Source organism: Vicia villosa, linkage group LG7 (genome assembly GCF_029867415.1).
Source record: "Vicia villosa cultivar HV-30 ecotype Madison, WI linkage group LG7, Vvil1.0, whole genome shotgun sequence".
Taxonomy (NCBI): Eukaryota; Viridiplantae; Streptophyta; class Magnoliopsida; order Fabales; family Fabaceae; genus Vicia; species Vicia villosa.
In genome coordinates, this window is record NC_081186.1 from 117,025,839 (window position 1) to 117,049,819 (window position 23,981).

At 33.3% G+C, this 23,981-nt stretch overlaps 1 protein-coding gene across 1 annotated transcript; it reads right to left on the reverse strand.

Moving 5' to 3' along the window:
- Positions 1–1,653: 1,653 nt before the first annotated feature.
- Positions 1,654–8,362, reverse strand: LOC131616685 (phospholipase D gamma 1-like). The gene is made up of 10 exons (XM_058888090.1): positions 6,465–8,362; positions 5,994–6,110; positions 5,652–5,846; positions 5,301–5,549; positions 5,124–5,192; positions 4,876–5,023; positions 4,606–4,754; positions 4,337–4,516; positions 4,040–4,237; positions 1,654–2,279 (listed from the first exon to the last, which is right to left on the reverse strand). Exons 1-10 carry the CDS (start codon positions 7,980–7,982, stop codon positions 1,986–1,988), a joined length of 3,117 nt encoding a protein of 1,038 aa, XP_058744073.1. The 5' UTR covers positions 7,983–8,362; the 3' UTR covers positions 1,654–1,985.
- Between the last annotated feature and the right edge of the window lie 15,619 nt (positions 8,363–23,981).

Genomic DNA, 23,981 nt, shown 5'->3' on the forward strand with positions numbered 1-23,981 from the left:
AGATGATAGTGGAATTCTCAAGGTATTATTCTTGGGGATTGAACGTAGGCTACATGATTTTGGGACAAATCAAGATAAAATTTGATGTGTTTCTTCCTTATCCCTTTACTCCTTTTTTCTCCGTTTATCCCTTTATTTGATATCTTCTTCTTCGTCGTCTAATCTCTTCTTAAAAATCATTTTATTTAATTAAATTTTTGAAAGTTTTTTATATCACAATTCACCCCATCTTGAGTTTGAAGTCACTTGATCAACATTTTTATGTGAATATTGCTCATTACACCCTATGTATTTTTCATAGACCCTATAAAACCCGAAGTTTCCCTTTCTAAGTTAACTTATAACAACAGCCTTATTTTTTTTCAATTGATTTTGTTTGCATGTGTTCGGAAGATAACTTTCAAACAATATCTAGAAGTTATCTTCTAGAAAAGCTCCTTTAACTTTTAGCGAATGAGACCAAATGAATAACAAAAGGTAATGAGTGTGCCCAAAAGATGATTTTTAGACACACTCTTTTAACTTTTATTGTGTGAGGTCAAGCGAACAATGTAATGTGTGCGTCCGGAGGATAACTTCTGGACAAATCCATTTTTCGAATTTTCAAAGAGTTTGTGAGAAATACATAGGGTGTAAATTTTGTATCCAAGCCTAAGCATAACAAGGGAAACTTTAAAAACAACGTCAGTCTTAAAGACTTTAGAAGGACCTCTACACCTTACAGAATTTGATATAAAAGCTAAAAAAACAGATCTATTTAGGCACATATTTCTAACCTAAAAACTTCAGAGTTACTATTGTCATTGATAACCCGTAAAGAAAAAGTCTTAATCCAGATCATTATTATACATGAAAGAAACAAACCTTCATGTTTTGCATGAACAAACTTATTTTACTTGAGTGATGTAGGATACCAACACGTTAAGTGTGAGCATCAGACACATATTTATGTGTATCTAACACAAACCGGCTAATACAGATTCAACAACCATCAGAAATAGATTTTGCATGGCTAATGGCTAACATACCACGTGCAAAAACACAAGATGATCCTTTAACTCAGAGAACCACAAAAGAAACCATAAAGTTAATATCCTCTTTCACAATATGGTGCCTATAGACTAACTGTGATGCCTTTTTTATGGGAAACAATGTCAGGGTGCAATGGTGGTGCTTATAAGAGACCACATGAAATGAAACTAATATGGTGTCTGAATTGTAGACAACCGTACCTTTAAAGGAGATAAGAGGATGAAAACCTCTGCAAAAATATTCTAAGGGGTAGCAAATCCTTAAGGAATATAGATGCAGTTATTGATGCAATATTGCATATGACAAATCTTGAGTTTGAAGATTGGTCTTATAAGTGGAGTTTTATAAAAAAAATGACAATCAATACTTGACATATATTCCGCCAAATCACGAAGATATGACATGACAGACTGATGGTTTTTTATTGAACGGCGGTGGTTTTTTTGAACGGCAGTCTAAAAGTCTAAAACTATTTTAGACTTTTATTGAACGGCGGTGGTTTTTTTGAACTATTTTAGACTATCAGCGCATTTCCATTAAACTCAAATCAGATTTTGAGGGAAATCTTGGTGATGACAAACATTGATTGATAATAGTGGTTTTCAAATCTACATGAATGAATGGGAAAAGAGTAACCTCAAATGATTTATTACTATACATGGAATATAGTGTTTCCTCAATCATCATACATACCAAAATTGTTTAACTTGAATTTTGTAATTTCAATTCAATCTATTCTAATGATTCTTCCGCTATAAGGTCGGGAACAAGCACCAAATACAATACTACCACTGATATACTAACACGATGAAAATGAAATGATTGAATGTAACCGCTTGTGTCAGATACCGGGTCGGATCCTGGACCTGCTATGGTAGAAGCTCTATATCACTAGCTTGTATCTTTCATCCTATTCTAATAATATAACCATCAATGGGAATGTAAAAAACTCATCAAATGGTTAGATTCTCTTGAATGGCAATGAATGATCCTATTATCTTTCCTCCAACATCAGGGAACTCTTCATGACCAGGAAGAGATCTAACCTTACCCTTTCTATCAACTTCTACAGGGTACTTTATTAAATGTCCTCTCATCTCAGTCAAATCATTGGATGCAAATTGATTCCAGTTCATTTCGGACATTGTTCTAACCCTTCTCACACATTCCAGGCTCTCTGGTTGTAAGAAACAGTCTTCGACGGTGCCCGTATGCTCTGCCCAAAGTGACATTCTGTATCCATGAACCTACATAGTATAGTTTCAGAAACAAATTGTTTTTAGTTCATAATACATGTTATGATTAAAAAAAGGTAGAAATAATATACTTAGAAAAACACCATGTATTGCAACTGATGCGGCGGTATCTATTGTTTTGTTTGACACATGACAAAAAAAATACATTGGTATTGTAACATTGCAGTATCTATTGTTTTGCTTGATTCATGACAAAAAATACACAAGTATTTTCACAGAACTAAAAAGCTAAATTTAGAACTCTTAAAACCTTAAAAATTATGTTGAAAACAATGTCATTCTTCTGCTATGTGAAATCGCAGATAGTGTTACAGGCAAAAAGCTGAAGCCAAATAGCAGTCAATCATAGTCGAATAGCTATGTGAAATAGCTATGATTGAGTGTTCTCATTTCTCATTCTCATTTCTCACAGCTATGTCAAATGACTATAATTGATTATTCTCATCTCTAACAGTAACAAAGGGTTCTGTTCTCACCTGAATCACTTGTTATAGCCAAACTAGAATAGCTTACACTATTGTCCTTATAGCGAAACTACGATTGTGTCGCAATTTTTTATAGCCAAAATTCGCTATGTTATAGAGCAGCTATTTGACAACACTGGTTTCCTCTATATTGTTGATTAGAACCCCAAAACGAAGAAAGCATAGTAAAGGAAATAACTTAGTTTTTTTACTTGGATTTCCATTATGTATAGGAAAGCCATCAGATGTCTAAAACAACAGATAAAAAGTTTGAATACCATAACTGAAACCTAAATTTGGTATTTAAACAATGTCTTATTAAGAAAATATGAGAAGCCAATAACTATAAAATATATACTTGTCAGTATGGATAAGACTCTTTTCTCGCCCATGTATATTAAGGTTGCTAATTCTACATGCTAAAAGTACAATACGTCGTGACAACCCCTTGTAGTTAAGGGTTATCAGAAGTTTTTAGGGTTATTGTGGTGTTAGAGCAAGCTCACAGGGAAGGTGAAAAGTTCTGTCTTATGATATTTTTCGAAGAGAATTCAATGTCCCTCTCAAACTTAGGGTTGAGATATTTATAAGAACCTCTTGGGCCTGAATCTTAGAATCCAAGAAACGTGTAACAGCCCTTTTCCTCCTTCAGGAGCGTGGGAAATTGGCAGTTATTTTCCCTATAATGTTGGAGAACGTGGCCCTTTTCGTTGACTGCCATTCTAGTACCGTTATTGAATAGGGGTACTTCATTCCCACGTCTTCATAAATGGGCAGGCATTTCGATGAATGGGCGACCGATATAGATAACGGGCAATGTAACCCGAAAATGGGCGTGCATTGCAATAAATGGGCGCACACACACAGTAGGTGGGCAGCTAGCACCTCCTTTTTGGGCAACGGGCGCTATCGCCCTCTTTTGGTGAATCCTATGCCACCTCTTGTGCATCCTTTGCAAATATACCCATACAAAATCCAAAAGGAAGAAAGGAAAATAAAGGAAGTAACTTTGTGTCCGTTTACTTCCCATATCTTCTATTTTCATTGGATTTCAACTAATAAACATGATAGAATATAAATTCAATACATGTCTCGCCATTTTCTTTAACAATTTTCAGAAACAGATTTAAATGTCAACATTATTTTCATTGTTTCTGAACGCCATAAGAAGTCCAAAACAACCTAGAGTAAAAGCTCAAATGCCATTACTGAAACTTAAATTTGGTATGTAAACAAAGTCTTCTTCAGCAAATATGAGAAGCCAATAATAGCTTATAAGTTATATACCTGTCCACGTGGATAACACTGATTTTTCGCCCAGGTATATTGAGGTTGGTAAGCTCCAATTGCAATCTCAGTGTCCCTTGTTCCTTCCATGGAACGCTGATTAATGTTTGCTGACCCCAATATCACATATTCATCATCAACAATCATGCCTTTTGAATGAACATAAATCATGAACCGTCGGTTATTTCGACTATTTACCTGGAAAAACAACACAAACATGAAACACAATTGCATTTTTAAATACCACAACAATTATTAAGACACTTCAACAAAGGGAGGGGAACATGGAGTTCATACTTGTGGAGTATTTGGAGGGGGAGGAATTCCAGAAACAACAATATTCTCATGCATATCTATGGCTTCTCGATTTCCAAGACAGAAAAAGTTCAAATAGTCTTGTGGAGAGAACGCTGCTTCAAGCCCAACTTCGATCAAAGCCTTGTAAACTGTCTCGTACATCATTTGCATTGTTTTATGCTGCAAAAAAAAATTGATAAGAAAGGCAAGACAAGAATTAAGAACTCGTATTAGTCTCAATAACTATCGTATTGTGAGTTGAATCATACCTGCCAAAATAGAATCCTTTGAGTGGCAGCACCTGTTGGGTTACCCTCTGGCCACATTGGAATAACTATGTATACTGCAAACCTCTCATTTGCCTTTATTTTTTCAGCGATCTTCAGGGCAATCTCCATTGGAATTAAATTATTAGCACCTGCAAAAACATAAAGTCATTTTAACATCAAAAGAGATGTTTAATCAGTAAAATATAACATGCGCCTTTATTCTTTAAGGCAAGCAACAATACAACATGTGTTTAGAAAGAAGTTCCTTACCAATGTCTTTATTTTGGCTCCAATTGTATGAAGAACCAATGAAATATTGATTCTCTATATAAATGTAATGCTGCGCAGCGCGAATGGCCTTCACATATGCTGTATGTATGCTCATGTCAATCAGCACATTCTTCCCGCATACAAGATTCTGTAAAAACAATTATGTTTAACACTTCCCGTTACAAATATGGTGGCGAAAAAATGGTGAATTGAAATCAAGAAAGATAATGGAAACTCTTTCCATTCACCTTTTCTGATGCATCTTTTGGCTCCTTTGGAAATCCCTTGACAGAGCTTGAATCAATTGAACGAAATATCTGCATTCCATGGTATACACAATCATTAGTTTCCTTGAAGTAGTGCAAATGAGAAAAATAATCACTTACAGAAAATCTAAATATATTCCATACTAATTGACTAAATACCTGAGCATGCCAAGCTTCAGGATTATCATCACCGTCACTAGGAGCGTCAGACATAGGGATAATATCTGAAATTCTTTCTATCTTGAGCAACGCATCGTCATACGAACTCCTAAACTTTTTTATCCCTGTAGGTTTCGCAGCTCTTAACCAGCGCTCCTCAAAATTGGTCAAAATATCGTAAGCTGCTGGACCATCAATTTTAGAATGCAAGTCGTGCCATGGTTCCCGCGGACAGCCACCAGTACTACCCTGTTATGAAGCCGCCCCATCATTAGTTGCTTTTTAAAATGTTTGATAAGAAAATCTAGCGATGATCACGTAAACAAATAGGGGTCTAAATTAATATATTACCGTGAAAGTAGGGTTGTGATAATCATCCTTATGCAGTGTATGCAGTGACCTAAAGAGGGGATGGTGGGGAGTATCATATCGGCCGTCACACAAATCAAGTCCGCCAATAAATGCTACAATTTTTCTTTTGTTATTTCCAGCATCAGCGTCCACAATTATAGTCTTCTGATGATGTGTATATATTGTTTCAACTTCCTGATAATTGAAAGAAACTTAATGCGAAATTCTCGAAACCGAACGAATATGTAAAAACATATAGAATCTTAATAAAAAGAGCAAACAAAGAATGATGTAAAACAAATATTTTCAATTATGTCATTCTGTTATTGTCAAACCAAAAACCTTTTGCTTGGCCCAGCTATGTCGTTTTCCAGCAATGCGAGGACAAAGTAACACTTGCACAGAAGAATGCTTGAAAAATCGTCGAGTTTCCTCATCATGAGTTGCCATGACACCATCCTGAATGTAAAGCAGATTTTTTATATAATTAAAACAAATGGCCAAATCCTAACCCTATACAGTAAGGAATGTATAAAAATGTCCCAAGAGTCTTAATCAAACTTAAAATAAATTATGCTTCATAGATCATTCCGGAAAGCGCGACACATTAAATAATCAAAAATAACCATTTAGATAAGGGAACTAAGAAGTTAATATGACAGATAATAAGCAGAGAATACTGGATGGAAATATTTACACGCCAAGAAACAAAAAGTCCCTAATCCAATTGTAAGCAAATTTCATTTGTAGAAAACTCGGATTTGTATAGGGCGAAACAATAACAGGTGACATATGATAAATTGCATTGCTTACTGTCTTATAACCAAGAATGCTTCTTGAGGTAGGGTCATCCCAAACAAGGAGAAGCACTCTTACTCCTTCGGAAGACTTGGACCTCAAAAGATCACCAAGGGTAAAATCCGTTTCTTGAGAATGACCGGCATCCCTTAGCAACCTAACTTTGTGCCACACCGACCATCCCGTGATGTAAACCAAACGCTTTGCTTGCTGTATCGCATCAAAGATGTCAGCCCAACACTTTCCATTAGCATAATGCATTCCATTATCAAGCATGACATTAGGGAGGCATCCATCCGGAACATGAGCGTCTTGATATAGAGTAACATTTCCGCCTTTCCTCAACGGAAAATACGTTCCCGGCACACCGATAAAGTCAGGCCCCGCTCCAAGTCCTTGATGATAAATGGACAGCTTGTCCATTGGAATGAATTGAATGGAAATACTCAACACAGCACCTTGCTTACAAGGCTTCCCGCTGTTATTTAGGATAGGATAAGTCCCTTGTATCTTTTCACCCGTATATATCTGCTCCACCGGAATCGCCACAACACCAATAAGTTGTGAACCAACCACATCACTATCCTTAACAACAAAATGCACTTCAGCAGCATCATGTGCAACAGGAACATAAAAGTGTTGCTCCCAAACAGGATTTTCACTATTGCTAATCACAAAAGTTCTACCAATTACAGCATTCAACACAGAAATCGACACATAAGGATCACTAGTAATCTTCCTACTCATTGTCCCCTCAATCTTATTCCCCACATTACCAGGAAATTTGCCAAACATATCATCTAAAGTCTTATGAAACATATCCATATTCGGAAGATTCTTAGCACCATGAATACATATATCTAAATTACCATGCAGAAGCAAAAACTTCAGAGACCCTTTATTCTGAACCGGAACAATCTGCAAACTCTGGTTAAACACCGAGTCATCCGATGAAGCAGCTGAAAGTTTGGGAGAACCCCCCAAATCATAGTAGGAATTTTCAAAACCTGAAAAGGAATTACGACTAGAATGACCACAAAAGTCTTCTTGTCTCTCTTCAGTTGAAACTGAATTGGAATGTGTCAATAAAGGAGGTGTATTAGGTCTGTTATCAGATAGCTGAACATTGTTCATAAGATCATTCAAAGTAGGGTAAGGAGCACTATGAGGAGAGCTTGGTTTTGGTTCATCTTTGATTGGAAGGGCTTGGTAAGGATAGGGATAAGGGTAGGAAGAGTAAGGGTAAGGGTAAGGATAAGCATGAGATTGTTGAGGAGGAGGATACTCTGAAGGGTTGGTTGGAGGAGGTGGTGGATAGGAGTAGTTGTAGTTGAAGGGGTATGAAGAATTTGGTGGATATGGTGAATAAGGAGTGGTTGCAGGTGGAGGTTGATGTGGATCAGAAGGATCTTGAGATTGAGATTGAGATTGAGGAGGAGGTGGATATGATGAATATGGATATGGATAGGGGTAAGGAGGGTATGCATATGGGTTTGGATATCCATATGGACGAGGAGGGCCATGATTATCCATGAATCAAAGCTCAAAATTGAATGATGATTATGCAGAAGAACAATTTTCAATTCAAAATTTGATCTTTGTTGCATATGCATACAAGGGTCATGGAAGATCCTATCAAAGCTTTGACCTTTGATGCATATGCACAAAAGGGTAATCGAAATCGAAGGTACCCTGAAACGGATCAATGGTGGGTGAAAACTGAACCTAGCTGAAACTGAAAAGGGGAGATTTTGATGAAAGTTTGTGGATTTTTGAAGATTTTGTGATTGGAAGATTTGAAAGAGAAGAAAGTTTATTGAGTTTCTCTGGTTTTTCTCATGCAAAACCAGGTCAGCTTGGTCCCACCATTGACGATGTGTACAAAGCTCACACGCGGCAAACCGGTTCTTACAGGTTAAAGGGGAAAGGGAAAGGAAGAAATGTTACTTTTTGTTTTTTTTATAACATGTAACTTTTTTTAAAAATTTATTGAACAATAAATTTTCTCATAAAATATATTAATTATATGATAAATTACAAAAATAAAATGTTTATTATTTAAAAAACTAGAGGTTCTATAACTTAGATATTAAGATATCTTGTAAAAAAGATTAGAGATGGTATAGTTAGGTATTGAGATATGTTTATTTGATGGTTTTAATATTTTTATTTAATTAATTATTTTAGAGAATGTTATTTCTATAAGTTTATTTGATAAATTTTTAGATATTCTATAAACATTTTTTAAATACATTATTTAGTTAATAACATAAAATAAAAATATTTTTTTATGTTTTAATATGAAAATAATATAGAAGAGAGATATTCTATTCTAGAAGTAAGTTTGGTAAATAATTAAAAAGTTTATAAATAATACAAAATAACTTAACTCTTAGAAAAATAATTTAATTTAAAAACAATATTTTTTTACTATTGTGAATTATGTTTTAATAACTTTTTAAAATGTTTTAACACAATATGATTAATTGTTTTTAAGTATTACAATATTATAATACTTCTTAAACAATATTGTAATATTTTTCTTTTAAATTAATGTTTTTAAAACAATATTGTAATGTTTTAATAATTTCTTTAAATATTTTAACATAACATAACTAATTTCTTTAAATGTTTTAACACAATAAAAACATAATTGTTTTTCTATTTTAAACAAAAAAATTATATTAAACAAAATTAAAATAGAACATGACAAAGAAAATATGTCTACACGATATTTAAATTAAAACAAATATGACTAAAAATATTAAAACACAATATTTATTTAGTTATTTGCAAGTTCAAATTTTTTTAGTTTTGTAGGTTCTATTATTATAGTAATTTTAAATTATTACACAATATGACTAATAAGATATGTCATATGATTAAGAAAACATTGTGTTTTAATTTAAAATTGTCATAATAGTAGAACTTGCAAAATTAAAATAATTATGAACATGAAAACAAATAAATAAATTAAATTAAATTAAATTATAAATAATAATTTTACATTTTTTAATATTTTTAATTAAAAAAATAAAACCCCTAAGTTAATAATGTGTTATATATATAAAATTATATAAAAAAATAAAATTATACTGAAGAGTGTAATCAAATCGGTTTGGACCGGTTTTATTTTGGATTTTTTCTTTGAGTCTTGAAAAATATATATAGTTTAGATAAAAAAAATTAAATAAAAATACTCAACACATTTGAACATGCAAACAAATAAATAAATTAAATTAAATTATAAATAATAATTTTACATTTTTTAATATTTTTAATTAAAAAAATAAAACCCCTAAGTTAATAATGTGTTATATATATAAAATTATATAAAAAATAAAATTATACTGAAGAGTGTAATTTGATCGGTTTGGACCGGTTTTATTTTAGATTTTTTCTTTGAGTCTTGAAAAATATATATAGTTTAGATAAAAAAAATTAAATAAAAATACTCAACACATTTGATTTATATTTTATATTATATTATAGCAAAATAGTAAGTATATTGGTAACAAATATTTTGTTAATATTTGAATAATCAAATAAAAATATTTTTGGTAACAATATATTTTTATTAAATATTTAAATGCTAAGTGTAATAGAAAAAGAATTCAATAAGGTACTATTTATATGTAATTTTTAAATCTTAAACATTAATTAAATCTACGATTGATGTTGATAGTTCTCGTTTCTCACAAAAGATATCAGTTTTCATCGAATACGCTCCACTATATATATATATATATATATATATATATATATATATATATATATATATATATATATATATATATATATATATATATATATATATATATATATATATAAAAAGAGATCAGAAATATATTTCATCGTTTGTAGTTTTTGGTTATCTCTCTCACTATATCAATTTTTTGTAATATATTTCATTTAGAGTTTAACTAATGGCCGAAGCCTCGACAACATATGAAAAAAAGATTATCTATTCTCTAAACATTCCATATGAACTCGCTTTATGTATACTCTCCAAATTGCCTCTTAAATCTCTAAAATGATTCACACGTGTTCAGAAATTATGGTGGTTTTTATTTCAAAATCTTATTTTCATTGACATGTTCTGCAACAATTTTATGTCCAAATATGACGAAGACTATGAAAACACGGGTCTCCTTTTAAAGGAAACAAAAAATTATGAATGAATTTCATGACATAGTGTTTTCCCTTTTCGGCGATAGGTTTGAGGACATTGTTAAATTATATTGGCCACCTCCTTTTCAAGCTGATGACAACCCATATATTCGCAGCTTAGGCTTTTCTAATGTTAATGATATTGTTTATCTCTACAATGCTTTGACTACTATAATATAACAATTGTGTTATGGAACCCTGCCACTGGAAAATTCAAAACCATTCCTCCTAGTCTTCAACCATATGAAAACATTGAGTTTAACCTTAGTCCTATTGCATTTGTTTATGACTCTATTAGAGACGACTATAAAGTGATTCATATGATTCAATATCCCGAAGACATTGAAGATAATTGGGTTTTTGTGTGCGATAAGGCTAGTGGTTTTTGGGAGTTTGATGGATTGGTGGATGACGATGATGATTTTTGGGACGAGTTTTTTCAGTAAGGGACAACAAGTACCGATGTATGACCCTTTTTGGGAGATATATAACTTTAAAAGTAACTCTTGGAGGAAACTTGATGGGGTCAATATTCCTTTTCATTGGACATGTAGTGCTCAGGTGAACTTAAATAAATTGAGACATTGGGTGGGATCTACCACTCAAATGGCGTCGTTTGACTTTAGCAACGAGAATTTTTTTACAACAACTTTACCCTCATTTTCAAATCCAGATGTAAAAGATAAAGGGATCAGAAAGAACCTGATGATGTTAAATGGGTATGTTGCTTTAGCTTGTAATTATGGTTATATGAATTATTTTCATATATGGATTTTGGGCGAACTTATAGTGTAAGAGAATCATGGATTAAAGTCTTTGTTTCCGGACCCTTAACTTGTGTTAACTTTCCTATCGGTGCAGGGAAGAAGAACGACATATACTTCAAAAACAAATATGTGAATGTTATGAACTATGCATGAATAAGAGGAAATATATATTTATTGATGGAATAAAGCAAGTACAGTAATAACAATGGAAGGTAAAAGCAACCATTGAAATTTTGTTAAAGGAAGAATAAAATTCTAGAGGATCCAAGAGAGAAAGAAGCTTCACACATTCCACACTTTACTCCTAGTGATCTACCGCTATATATTGTATTTATGATTTGGTTTTCTCTCTCTGCTGCTCTTTCTCAATCCCACGTATTGTGGATCCTCAGCCACGCGTTTCCCATTCTATTTGCATGGTCCATTATTCCCACTCATCATTACCTCATCATTGCTTATCATTGGTGTGTTGTTCCGCTCATTCCTTACACGTCTTCCCTCATTGACATCAACCTTGTCCTCAAGGTAAAAATTAAGAGAAGTATCAAGCATGTCATTGTGATCTTCCCACGTTGCCAAGGATGCATCCAAGTTTTGCCATTTCACTAGTACTTGAGGCACATCGATATGACCCTTCAATATGGTGCGCTTCTTTAAAATTTACTCCAGCATCATTATGGGACCCTATTCTGAAGTCGTACTTGGAAATGGAGAATAAGAGAAAGTGTCAGCAGCCAGAAATTTCTTGAGTTGGGAAATGTGAAAAGCTGGATGGATGCGTGCAGTGGGAGTAAGACTAGCTTGTAAGCCACAAAACTAATCTTGACAATTACTTTTAAGGGACCAAAATACTCAAGGCTCAATTTATGATTCTGTCTAAAGCTAACACTTACTTATTAATAGGGTTGCAGCTTAACCAAGGCATGGTCTCCAATACTAATGTGACATGTTTTCTCTTCTTCTCAGCTTGATTCTTCATTAACTGTTGAGCCTTATGTAGATTATGTTGTAACTGAATCAAAATATTTTCTCTTGTTATAAGCTGAGCATTGACCGCATTATTGACACCTTCAGTATTTGCAATGGATCTAGTAAGGAATGGAGGATTTTTGCCATATAAAGCCTTAAAAGGTGTCATGGTAGCACTAGTTTGAAAAGTAGTGTTGAACCAATACTCAGCTAAGTGTAAGACCTTCGACCAAATTTTGGAATTGTTAAATGTCAGACATCTAGGGTACATCTCAAGGCATTTGTTAAAAGCTTCGGTGTGGCCATCACTCTGAGGGTGATAAGCTGAACTCATGGCCAATATGGTCCCCAGATACTTAAATAAGTGTTGCCAAAATTTGCTTGTAAAAACCTTATCCTTGTCCGAGACTATGGACTTTGGCATGCCATGTAATTTTACGACATTCTTGATAAAAATGTCCGCCACCACCTTATTATTTAGTCAGTCTTTAAGGGAAAGAAATGGAAAAATTTGGTAAGTCTGTCTACAACAACGAAAATGACAATAAAGCCACCTGAGTTTGGCGATCTTGTTATAAAGTCCATGGAAATATCCTCCCAAACCTGAGTTGGAATAATTAATGGGCTCAGTTACCCGGTTGGAAATGAAGTTGAGTGTTTGGCATATTGACATATGGTACATAGTTTCAGATATTTAGTGATGTCATGTTTCATTCTTGGCCAATAAAACTAACTGCAAATGCGAGCTATAGTTCCCGTAATTCCCTCATGGTCGCCCACAAAGGAATTATGGTATTCCTGCAAAACATGTGGAATTAAAGAACTCTTAGGTGGAATAACAAGCCTATCATTCAATACAACAAACTATCCTTCACAACATAACTCGGGTGAGGCGTTTGATCAGTCAAACATGCTTGAAAAATTGGGCCAAAGTAAGGACAATTTCGTATGGCGGTTCTGAGCTCTTGTAAGAATAATTGATGTGGTTTAGACCATGCCAGTATAAGCATACGAGAAAGTGAGTTAGCAACAATATTCTCTTTGTCTTGCTTATATTCAATGGCGAAGTCAAATCCCTAGAGCTTGTGCAACAAAGTTTGTTTCCCTGGTGTTTGTAAGGACTGGTCCAACATGGCCCTCAAACTCTTCTGATCGGTGCGAATGATGAATTTATGGCCTAGCAAATAATGTCAGAACTTAGCCATAGCTTTAGTGATGGCACATAGTTCCCTAAGATAAGTTGATTGTTTCTGCATAAGGATGACAAAAATATCCATACCTGCGGATTTTCGCTGATAAAATTCGTCACAGGTAAAATAAATGGATATTTAAAACCCATTTATTAATGGATATGGATACAATTTTAATGTTACCCGTACCTGCGGATATCCGTATCCGTTAATAAATTAAAAATACTTAAATAATATTATTAGTTTACTATACTCTATCTTTTCATCTTCTAAAAAACTAAAAAACTAGTCTCCTCATATATATTTTTATTGAAGTTTTCTTTGAAGTAAACTTTTATATTCTGTACAAATCTTATTGGTCATTTCAGATTTAAGCTTCTTCTATACTCCATACATCACTTCAACAATTTTACCGTTCAACCAATCAATACCGCTCTTTTTCCGTCCAACCAGTATCATCCATTCTACTCCTCCGTCGTTCGCTCTTCCACCATAATTCACAATCACAATATCATTCTTTTTTTTAATAAAAATAAAATGTATGAGATATTATGCTTTGGTAAAAATGAAAGATATTAATTTGATAAAATTTTGTTGTTAAAATAAGAGAGATTTGTATAAATGTTATGTCATTATAATGTTTTGTGTCTTTAAAAGAAACTAAAAATATTTTTTTCAAAACATAATTTTAGAATAGTTTTAGAAAAATAGTGTTATCCATGGATATCTGTAAATATTCGCGGATACCTTAAAACCCACAGATTACCCGTTTACCAGATATCCGCATAGATATGCGGCTGAAATGGATATCATATTTATCCAACAGGGCGGACACAGATATCATACTATCCGTCCTCATGGATATCCATTTTGATCCCTATTTCTGCACATTTGGCCCTAGCTTCTGTTGGGCTTTCCCTCATATTTGGAGAGACCCAATTAGACATGGGTTAGTGACCCATGTGTGTGTAAGCCTTTGTTATCACCCAATAAAGAGCATTAGGTTACTCATTCATTGTGTGAGAGAGATTGAAAAAGAAATAGTAGAGAGAATAGTGAAATTCTACAGCCCTATTTCAGCACAGAGCAGTTCCACTAAATCGGAGCCTATGCAAAATCCAACAGTCGAATCGCCCTGAAATTTTGAAACAATGTTCATAAATAATAGGAGCATATTGTGAATGATTTTCATTGGATTCGAAGTTTTATAAGTTAGTCTGTCGAGTCCATCTTTGAGGTCAGAATTTATTGGTGTTTTTTGGGGTTGTTTTGTCTCTCTTAATTCTTTTGTATTCCAAGATTAATTGCAAATCTTGATGATGTTTATGTATGCCTCTAACTAGTGTTAGAGAGAACCTTGCTTGTACCCATTGTTGATTATAATGGAGATTTAAAGTGGCCTATGGGTCCCGTGGTTTTTTACTCCTAGTTAACAGAGGTTTTTCCACGCTAAAATTGTATTGTGTTGTTTAATGTGTTTTTTATTGATTGTCTCTAAGTTACATATGATATTTGGGAGGGTTGGTGTTGTTGAATTATTCCGTTGCGCTTGTGATTTCCTCCCAACAAGTGGCATCTAGAGTTGTGGTTTGATTTGTGTAACAATGGAGATGAACGCATCTCGGATGGTGATTTGAATGGTTCAAACTATAATGTTTGGAAAGAAAAAATGGAAGATTTGCTTTATGTTACCGGTTTTCTCTAATTAAAAATCCGATGGAAAAAATGATGAAGAATGTACTTTGTTGCATAGACAAGTTTGTGGTTATGTTCGCCAATGGGTGGATGATAATGTTCTGAATCATGTGAGCTCGGTGACTCATGCTCGCTCTGTTTAGACAAAACTTGAGGAGTTGTATGCAAGAAAGACGGGAAACAATAAGTTGTTCTTGTTCAAGCAATTGATATCATTGAGGTATAATGATGGTTCACCAATGACCGATCACTTGAACACTTTTCAAGGGATTCTAAATTAATTGTCGGGGATGAATCTTACTTTTGATGATGAAATTCAAGGTTTGTGGCTTCTTGGTACTTTGCCTAATTCTTGGGAGACTTTTAGGACATCCTTATCTAACTTCGCTCCAAATGGTATCATCTCGATGGACTTGGCTAAAAGTAGTGTGTTGAATGAGGAGTTGAGGCATAAATCACAAGGCTCTTCTTCACATTTCGAGGTGATGGTTACCGAATCAAGGGGGAGACATCAAAGTAGAGGTTCAAGTAATCGCGATACTTCACGTGGTAAATCATAAGAAGTCTGTAATAGATTCTCTCATATTGAGTGTCATCGTTGTGGGGAAAAGGGACACATAAAGAGGTATTGTCGTAAGTTAAAAGGGAAAATAAGAAGAAGAACTACAACGACGACAAAAAGGAAGGTAACAATAATGAAGATGTTGCTATTTTTGATGATTTCTTTATTGTTTGTAATAGTTGTGTAGAGAATGTCAATCTATCATGTGATGAAATGAATATGGTGGAAACCTTGTTGTAAGTGTTTAATTGTTTAAGGTCTTGCTTTTAATTAAAAAAGTGTTAATTCACCAATGCATACAGTTAGGTACATTCAGAGGACTTGGAGATTCCCATAGGTTTGGAAGATGGTTCTTTATAAATAATTTACCAACTGTAACACGGTGGGAGAACTGACTTTTAAAATGTTGCGGATAGCAAGAGTCACCACCGACTTTTATTTTGTCCAATTTTAGGAAAGGTATAAAAGTACAGGAAAGACCTTTAAGAAAAGAGATTTGGGTTGGGGGAGGGGTAAGTTATAAAAAGGGAAGGTGTTAGCATCCTTTTCATCCGTAGTTATCTACGGGCTCTTAATTTACTTAGCTTATTTTTGTTTTGTTTGAAAAGCTTGAAAGCGTAGTGTGTATGTGTATTTTGAAAAAAAGAGGTGCCAATAGTAAGGCAAGATTTCGCAATGATCCTTGTGTCAGTCCTCAAGGATGTATGCGAAGTGTTTTGAAATTTTGTTTAAAAAAACAAGTGGTGTGAAAAGCATTTTTATTTTTTATTGTTGAGCATGCAATTTAGGAGTAACTTACCCTGATTATTTGGTTTTTCCTATACTTTCTTACTTTCCTTAGGGGATAAGACTAACCATACCATTCGTGGGTAGGTAGTCTTATCTATTGGATGTTTAAGAGACAAACGAAGGGTCATCTATGGTCATTGAAGGCAACATGGTAGAGATACTTTAGCAATTTTTAAAGGGACTATCATCATTTTCCGAAGGGACTCCGAAGGACAAGATCATTTTATTTGTAGGCAACATCAAAGGGACTATGATCTTTCTATGATGATATATTCGAGGGTCATCGTTTGCTAAAGTACCTCTACATACGAGGGACATGACCATTTAATCGAAGGCAACAAGAGAGGGTTACCCTAAAGGTGAGTGTGTGAACAAGTAAAAAAAAGTGTTAGATTCAGTTATTTAATCTTGAGGTTAGTGGGCTACGTCCAATTATTATCTTTCCATACAATCCTATTAGCATACATCTAAGCAGTTTATAGGTGCGGAAAGTAAATGCGAAAAATAAATTCTACCTATTACAAGGCTTTAGGATGGGGGGTACATAGCCAAAAAATGTTGATGAAAAGTAAAATGCGAAAAGTAAAAGTCTTAATTAATCTATTACATCCCATGAGCAGATACATAAATTGTATAAAAAAATACGAGAAATAAATAGCGGAAATAAAATATAAATAAAAAATAGTCCAAGTGTTCAAAGATGATAGTACCTCGCATAAACAAAAAAAATGTTAGTACGGATATAAATAAAATGATAATGAGAAATGATAAAAATATAAACAACTATTAATTAAAAGAAAAATTTAAAATAGTCCTATTAAATTGTAAAAGTAAATTAAAATTAAACAAAACTATTTTTTTGTGTATATATATATATATATATATATATATATATATATATATATATATATATATATATATATATATATATATATATATATATATATATATATATATATATATATATATGAGGAGAGATATTCTTACTCCAAGAGTAAATTATCACGACTTATTCCTCATCATGACCATTGATTCTTCTCAATCTAATGGTTAAAATTAATGAGTATTATTTTTCTCTCTTCATATTTAATTACTTATTACTTTTAACCATTAGATTGAGTCTCAAGAGTAAATTATCACGACTTACTCCTCATCATGATCATTGGGACTCAAAACTAACCAAGAACTACTATTTTAATTTTTTGATATTTTGTGAAGGAAATTGTAAATTAAATGACAAATGATATTTTTGAAAAGTACTAAACAAACGAAAATTAATAATTAAATAACTAAAAAACACTTTCTTTTTTTAATGATTTTTGGCAATATAAATGAAGATAAAATTAGTAATGAATAAAAGTGAGAAAAAAAGTCAAAATGTGAGAAAGGTGGGATTTAAACCTGAGACCCTCGGTTGCAAGTCTTACTTCCTTACCAATTGTGCTATGTTATTTGTTTGAAATAAAAAGTCAATTTGAAAGTATATGAAGCATAGACAAACATTTAAGAGTACAACAACAATAATAAAACAATGCACATAGAACAACAATAACAACAGTAATGGAGAACAACAAGAACAACAGTATTGGAGAACAACAAGAACATACCGCAGAGCTCCTTGGAAAAGAAGTGTTCTTTCGTTGGTTAAGCTCCTTGGAGAAGAAGTGTTCATTCGTTAGTGTTAATGCTCTGTATTATATGATTGGCTTTGATGTTTGGCTAAAATGTAGTAGCAGCAATATGTAATAGGATGTATAGAATTAGCAAATATAAACATGTACAAAATAGGTACACCAGCAAGATGTTCTATGGAATGTTAAGACATGCTCTGTGACAACATGTCTTATGAGATGTCATATGCAAAATCTCATGACATTGCGCATGGTAAGCTGAAATATGAAGATTCTAGATGTAATCAATAGATGCAAAATATTCTATAGAATATTATGTAATCCTATGTGGCGCAGATTTAAATGTCAAAAGAATCAAGTCAGAATATTGAAGATTATGTAGTTTCTAATTATGGAGTCAATTTAGGAAACTTATAATTAAAGACCTTTCTTTCAGCAGAAGTTTTCTGCTGATTTGTAACAGTATATAAAGCTGTGAATGAAGGGCCAAGTCCAGTTTGGAATAGGTTATAAATAGGAAGCTTTGTAACCTAGTTTTTTTAAGCAAGCCAAGTATTGAAAACATGTAAACATTAGGGTTTGTTAAGGTAGATCATCCGAGTTGTGGGATGGCTGTCATGTCCTTCTCAAAACCTGTAGGTAAAAGAAGTATTGTCCTTACTCGAATCTTGTAGGTAAGAATTGAGTGATTTGTTTCTTGATCAAAGCTGTTGAGCAAGATCGAGTTGTTTGTCTTGAAGTGTGTCTTCAGTTTATTAGTTGATGTTATCACTGATTGTGATTGAAGGGATTTGAGGGGGGCCTCATACCTAGGTGAGTCTTAGGTAGAAGTATATTACGGGTAGTATTAAGTTATTAAATCGTAAACTGGTGGTTTTCTAAGGGTCTATGAATTGATTCTATTTAGTGGACTTATCCCTGGCTTGGTAGCCCCCAGAGTAGGATTGTGAATCCGAACTGGGTAAACAATTCATTATGTTATTTATTTTCTGCACTGATTTATTAATCTGTTCAGTAAGGGATGTCATAACATCGTATATGACTTCAGGGATTACTTCCAAAGATTGTGGTTGTATTGAACCACCTCAGATTAAAGCTTGCATGCGATACATGTGTTATCATTATGCTTAAATGGTTCCAGAAATCTTATGATCTGTTAGCATTCAAGTGTTGAACCTAAATTGAAGTTGATCCTATTTTATTATTAGCCTTTATAATAGACTAGATGTCACGACATTCTATATGACATCCAGGTTCTGTCATATCAGAATTTCAGGTAGAGCTTGAAAATTGAATTAGATGGACACGAGAGTCAAAATTAAAAGAAACTTTATCTCGATAAACTTAAAAAATCGAGGTAGATTAGCCGACGTAAAATATATATAAAAAATGCACCTTTTTGATCGTCAAAAGAATAAAAAATTAGGGAGTATTTATCTCGGTTTTCAGGAAAACCAATGTAACATATCTGACGTAAAATCTAGAAAACATAATGGCGCCTTTTTGGTTCTATATAAAACATTAAATATCAGAAGTTGGGAATCGAACCTCAAACCCTTAGCATATATTTATTTCAGATTTATAAATATCTGAGGTAACAATTTTATTAATATTTTTTTAAATAAAATAATTCGCTCCGTTCACATGTACCTGCAATTTTGTTTCGTTCGTTGTGAAAGCTTCATCATGAAAAGTGTTATTTGTTGTAGTGTGGCATTACTAGAAATTTCTTGCATTCATCCAGTTTTCACGTTTCGAAGCTAAAAAATTACTATGACGGTCCACCTGTGACCAATCATACTCTGGACCCATCAGTCACAATTACCCGGGTTGTCATCCGACCTGCTTAGGTTCTTAGAGCTCGTTAGGCGCAAACACCTACATAATATGTAAATAGTTGTTAATTCATGGGTGAGACCACCTGTTGCTGAAGCCACTTGGGAAGAGGTATCATATGCTCCAAAAAACTTATCCGGAGTTCAACCTTGAGGACAAGGTTGCCGTGGAAGAACATGGTAATGATATGTGCTCAGAGCCCCCTTCAAACCAAATTTCTACTATTGAGCCTAATGAGGATGGAAGCCCAATTTTTAGAAAGAGTCAAAGGGCTAGAAAGCCACCTATTTGGGTGCAAGACTTTGACTAAGTGAAGTCACTACAGTGGCGAACTGCCACTACTTGCTATTTTAATTTTTAATTATGTAATGGAAGCTTTCATGTGATCCAAAAATTTAGGAGGTTTTTTAGAATGATTTTTTATCTTTCGCATAATCATTTTTGACATAAATAAAAGACATACAATTGTCTCCCAATTTTACATTCATTTCTAACTTCTTCCTTCTTTTTGAAGTTGCACTAACTTGAATAGAGTTGATACGTTAACAACAGTTCGTATATGATAAATATATAAGGGCAAAAAGATAAAAGCAATTAAAAAAAGGGTTAATAAATCTTTTGTCACTTGCCATTTAGGCGAGTTTTGAAAACCTTATAAAAAAGTTTGAATTTCTCCTCTACAATATGAAGATTCTCTTGTTTTGGCCGTTCAAAAAATTTAACCATCAATATCCTATTAAATGTCATATAAAATATCTCATTAACAATCCACTTAAACTTCGTTAAAAATATCCAATCCAATCCATCCATTGAGAATAAAATACATTCAATCCATCCATTTAGATTATTTTAATGGATAGATATCCATCCAAAAACTTAATTTAAATATATTAATTTTTTAAAAAAATATTTTTAATAGAATATTTGTTTTACGTTTACAGAAATTGTCAGCATCCAGAAATTTCGTTCGTTGTGAAAGCTTCATCATGAAAAGTGTTATTTGTTGTAGTGTGGCATTACTAGAAATTTCTTGCATTCTTTCAACTTTCACGTTTCGAAGCTAAAAAATTACTATGACGGTCCACCTTTGACCAATCATACTCTGGACCCATCAGTCACAATTACCCGGGTTGTCATCCGACCTGCTTAGGTTCTTAGAGCTCGTTAGGCGCAAACACCTACATAATATGTAAATAGTTTTTAATTCATGGGTGAGACCACCTGTTGCTGAAGCCACTTGAGAAGAGGTATCAGATGCTCCAAAAAACTTATCCGGAGTTCAACCTTGAGGACAAGGTTGCCGTGGAAGAACATGGTAATGATATGTGCTCAGAGCCCCCTTCAAACCAAATTTCTACTATTGAGCCTAATGAGGATGGAAGTCCAATGTTTAGAAAGAGTCAAAGGGCTAGAAAGCCACCTATTTGGGTGCAAGACTCTGACTAAGTGAAGTCACTACAGTGGCGAACTGCCACTACTTGCTATTTTAATTTTTAATTATGTAATGGAAGCTTTCATGTGATCCAAAAATTTAGGAAGTTTTTTAGAACTATTTTTTATCTTTCGTATAATCATTTTTGACATAAATGAAAGACATACAATTGTCTCCCAATTTTACATTCATTTCTAACTTCTTCCTTCTTTTTGAAGTTGCACTAACTTGAATAGAGTTGATACGTTAACAACAGTTCGTATATGATAAATATATAAGGGCAAAAGGATAAAAGCAATTAAAAAAAGGGTTAATAAATCTTTTGTCACTTGCCATTTAGGCGAGTTTTGAAAACCCTATAAAAAAGTTTGAATTTCTCCTCTACAATATGAAGATTCTCTTGTTTTTCCCGTTCAAAAAATTTAACCATCAATATCCTATTAAATGTCATATAAAATATCTCATTAACAATCCACTTAAACTTCGTTAAAAATATCCAATCCAATCCATCCATTAAGAATAAAATACATTCAATCCATCCATTTAGATTATTTTAATGGATAGATATCCATCCAAAAACTTAATTTAAATATATTAATTTTTAAAAAAAAATATTTTTAATAGAATATTTGTTTTACGTTTACAGAAATTGTCAGCATCCAGAAATTTCGTTCGTTGTGAAAGCTTCATCATGAAAAGTGTTACTTGTTGTAGTGTGGCATTACTAGAAATTTATTGCATTCATCCAACTTTCACGTTTCGAAGCTAAAAAATTACTATGATGGTCCACCTTTGACCAATCATACTCTGGACCCATCAGTCACAATTACCCGGGTTGTCATCCGACCTGCTTAGGTTCTTAGAGCTCGTTAGGCGCAAACACCTACATAATATGTAAATAGTTGTTAATTCATGGGTGAGACCACCTGTTGCTGAAGCCACTTGGGAAGAGGTATCATATGCTCCAAAAAACTTATCCGTAGTTCAACCTTGAGGACAAGGTTGCCGTGGAAGAACATGGTAATGATATGTGCTCAGAGCCCCCTTCAAACCAAATTTCTACTATTGAGCCTAATGAGGATGGAAGCACAATGTTTAGAAAGAGTCAAAGGGCTAGAAAGCCACCTATTTGGGTGCAAGACTTTGACTAAGTGAAGTCACTACAGTGGCGAACTGCCACTACTTGCTATTTTAACTTTTAATTATGTAATGGAAGCTTTCATGTGATCCAAAAATCTAGGAAGTTTTTTAGAATGATTTTTTATATTTTGTATAATCGTTTTTGACATAAATGAAAGACATACAATTGTCTCCCAATTTTACATTCATTTCTAACTTCTTCCTTCTATTTGAAGTTGCACTAACTTGAATAGAGTTGATACGTTAACAGTAGTTCGTATATGATAAATATATAAGGGCAAAAAGATAAAAGCAATTAAAAAAAGGGTTAATAAATCTTTTGTCACTTGCCATTTAGGCGAGTTTTGAAAACCTTATAAAAAAGTTTGAATTTCTCCTCTACAATATGAAGATTCTCTTGTTTTGCCCGTTCAAAAAATTTAACCATCAATATCCTATTAAATGTCATATAAAATATCTCATTAACAATCCATTTAAACTTCGTTAAAAATATCCAATCCAATCCATCCATTGAGAATAAAATACATTCAATCCATCCATTTAGATTATTTTAATGGATAGATATCCATCCAAAAACTTAATTTAAATATATTAATTTTTTTAAAAAATATTATTAATAGCATATTTGTTTTACGTTTACAGAAATTGTCAGCATCCAGAAATTTCGTTCGTTGTGAAAGCTTCATCATGAAAAGTATTATTTGTTGTAGTGTGGCATTACTAGAAATTTCTTGCATTCTTCCAACTTTCACGTTTCGAAGCTAAAAAATTACTATGACGGTCCACCTTTGACCAATCATACTCTGGACCCATCAGTCACAATTACCCGGGTTGTCATCCGACCTGCTTAGGTTCTTAGAGCTCGTTAGGCGCAAACACCTACATAATATGTAAATAGTTGTTAATTCATGGGTGAGACCACCTGTTGCTGAAGCCACTTGGGAAGAGGTATCATATGCTCCAAAAAACTTATCCGGAGTTCAACCTTGAGGACAAGGTTGCCGTGGAAGAACATGGTAATGATATGTGCTCAGAGCCCCCTTCAAACCAAATTTCTACTATTGAGCCTAATGAGGATGGAAGTCCAATGTTTAGAAAGAATCAAAGGGCTAGAAAGCCACCTATTTGGGTGCAAGACTCTGACTAAGTGAAGTCACTACAGTGGCGAACTGCCACTACTTGCTATTTTAATTTTTAATTATGTAATGGAAGCTTTCATGTGATCCAAAAATTTAGGAAGTTTTTTAGAACTATTTTTTATCTTTCGTATAATCATTTTTGACATAAATGAAAGACATACAATTGTCTCCCAATTTTACATTCATTTCTAACTTCTTCCTTCTTTTTGAAG

Excerpts from the sequence above, each read along its gene's own strand:
- LOC131616685 (XM_058888090.1), bottom strand. The coding sequence starts at position 7,982 with ATGGATAATCATGGCCCTCCTCGTCCATATGGATATCCAAACCCATAT. Across the intron at positions 5,024-5,123 it reads CAAAAGATGCATCAGAAAAG|AATCTTGTATGCGGGAAGAA; the intron begins GTGAATGGAAAG and ends TTGTTTTTACAG. Across the intron at positions 4,755-4,875 it reads GAGCCAAAATAAAGACATTG|GTGCTAATAATTTAATTCCA; the intron begins GTAAGGAACTTC and ends ATGTTTTTGCAG.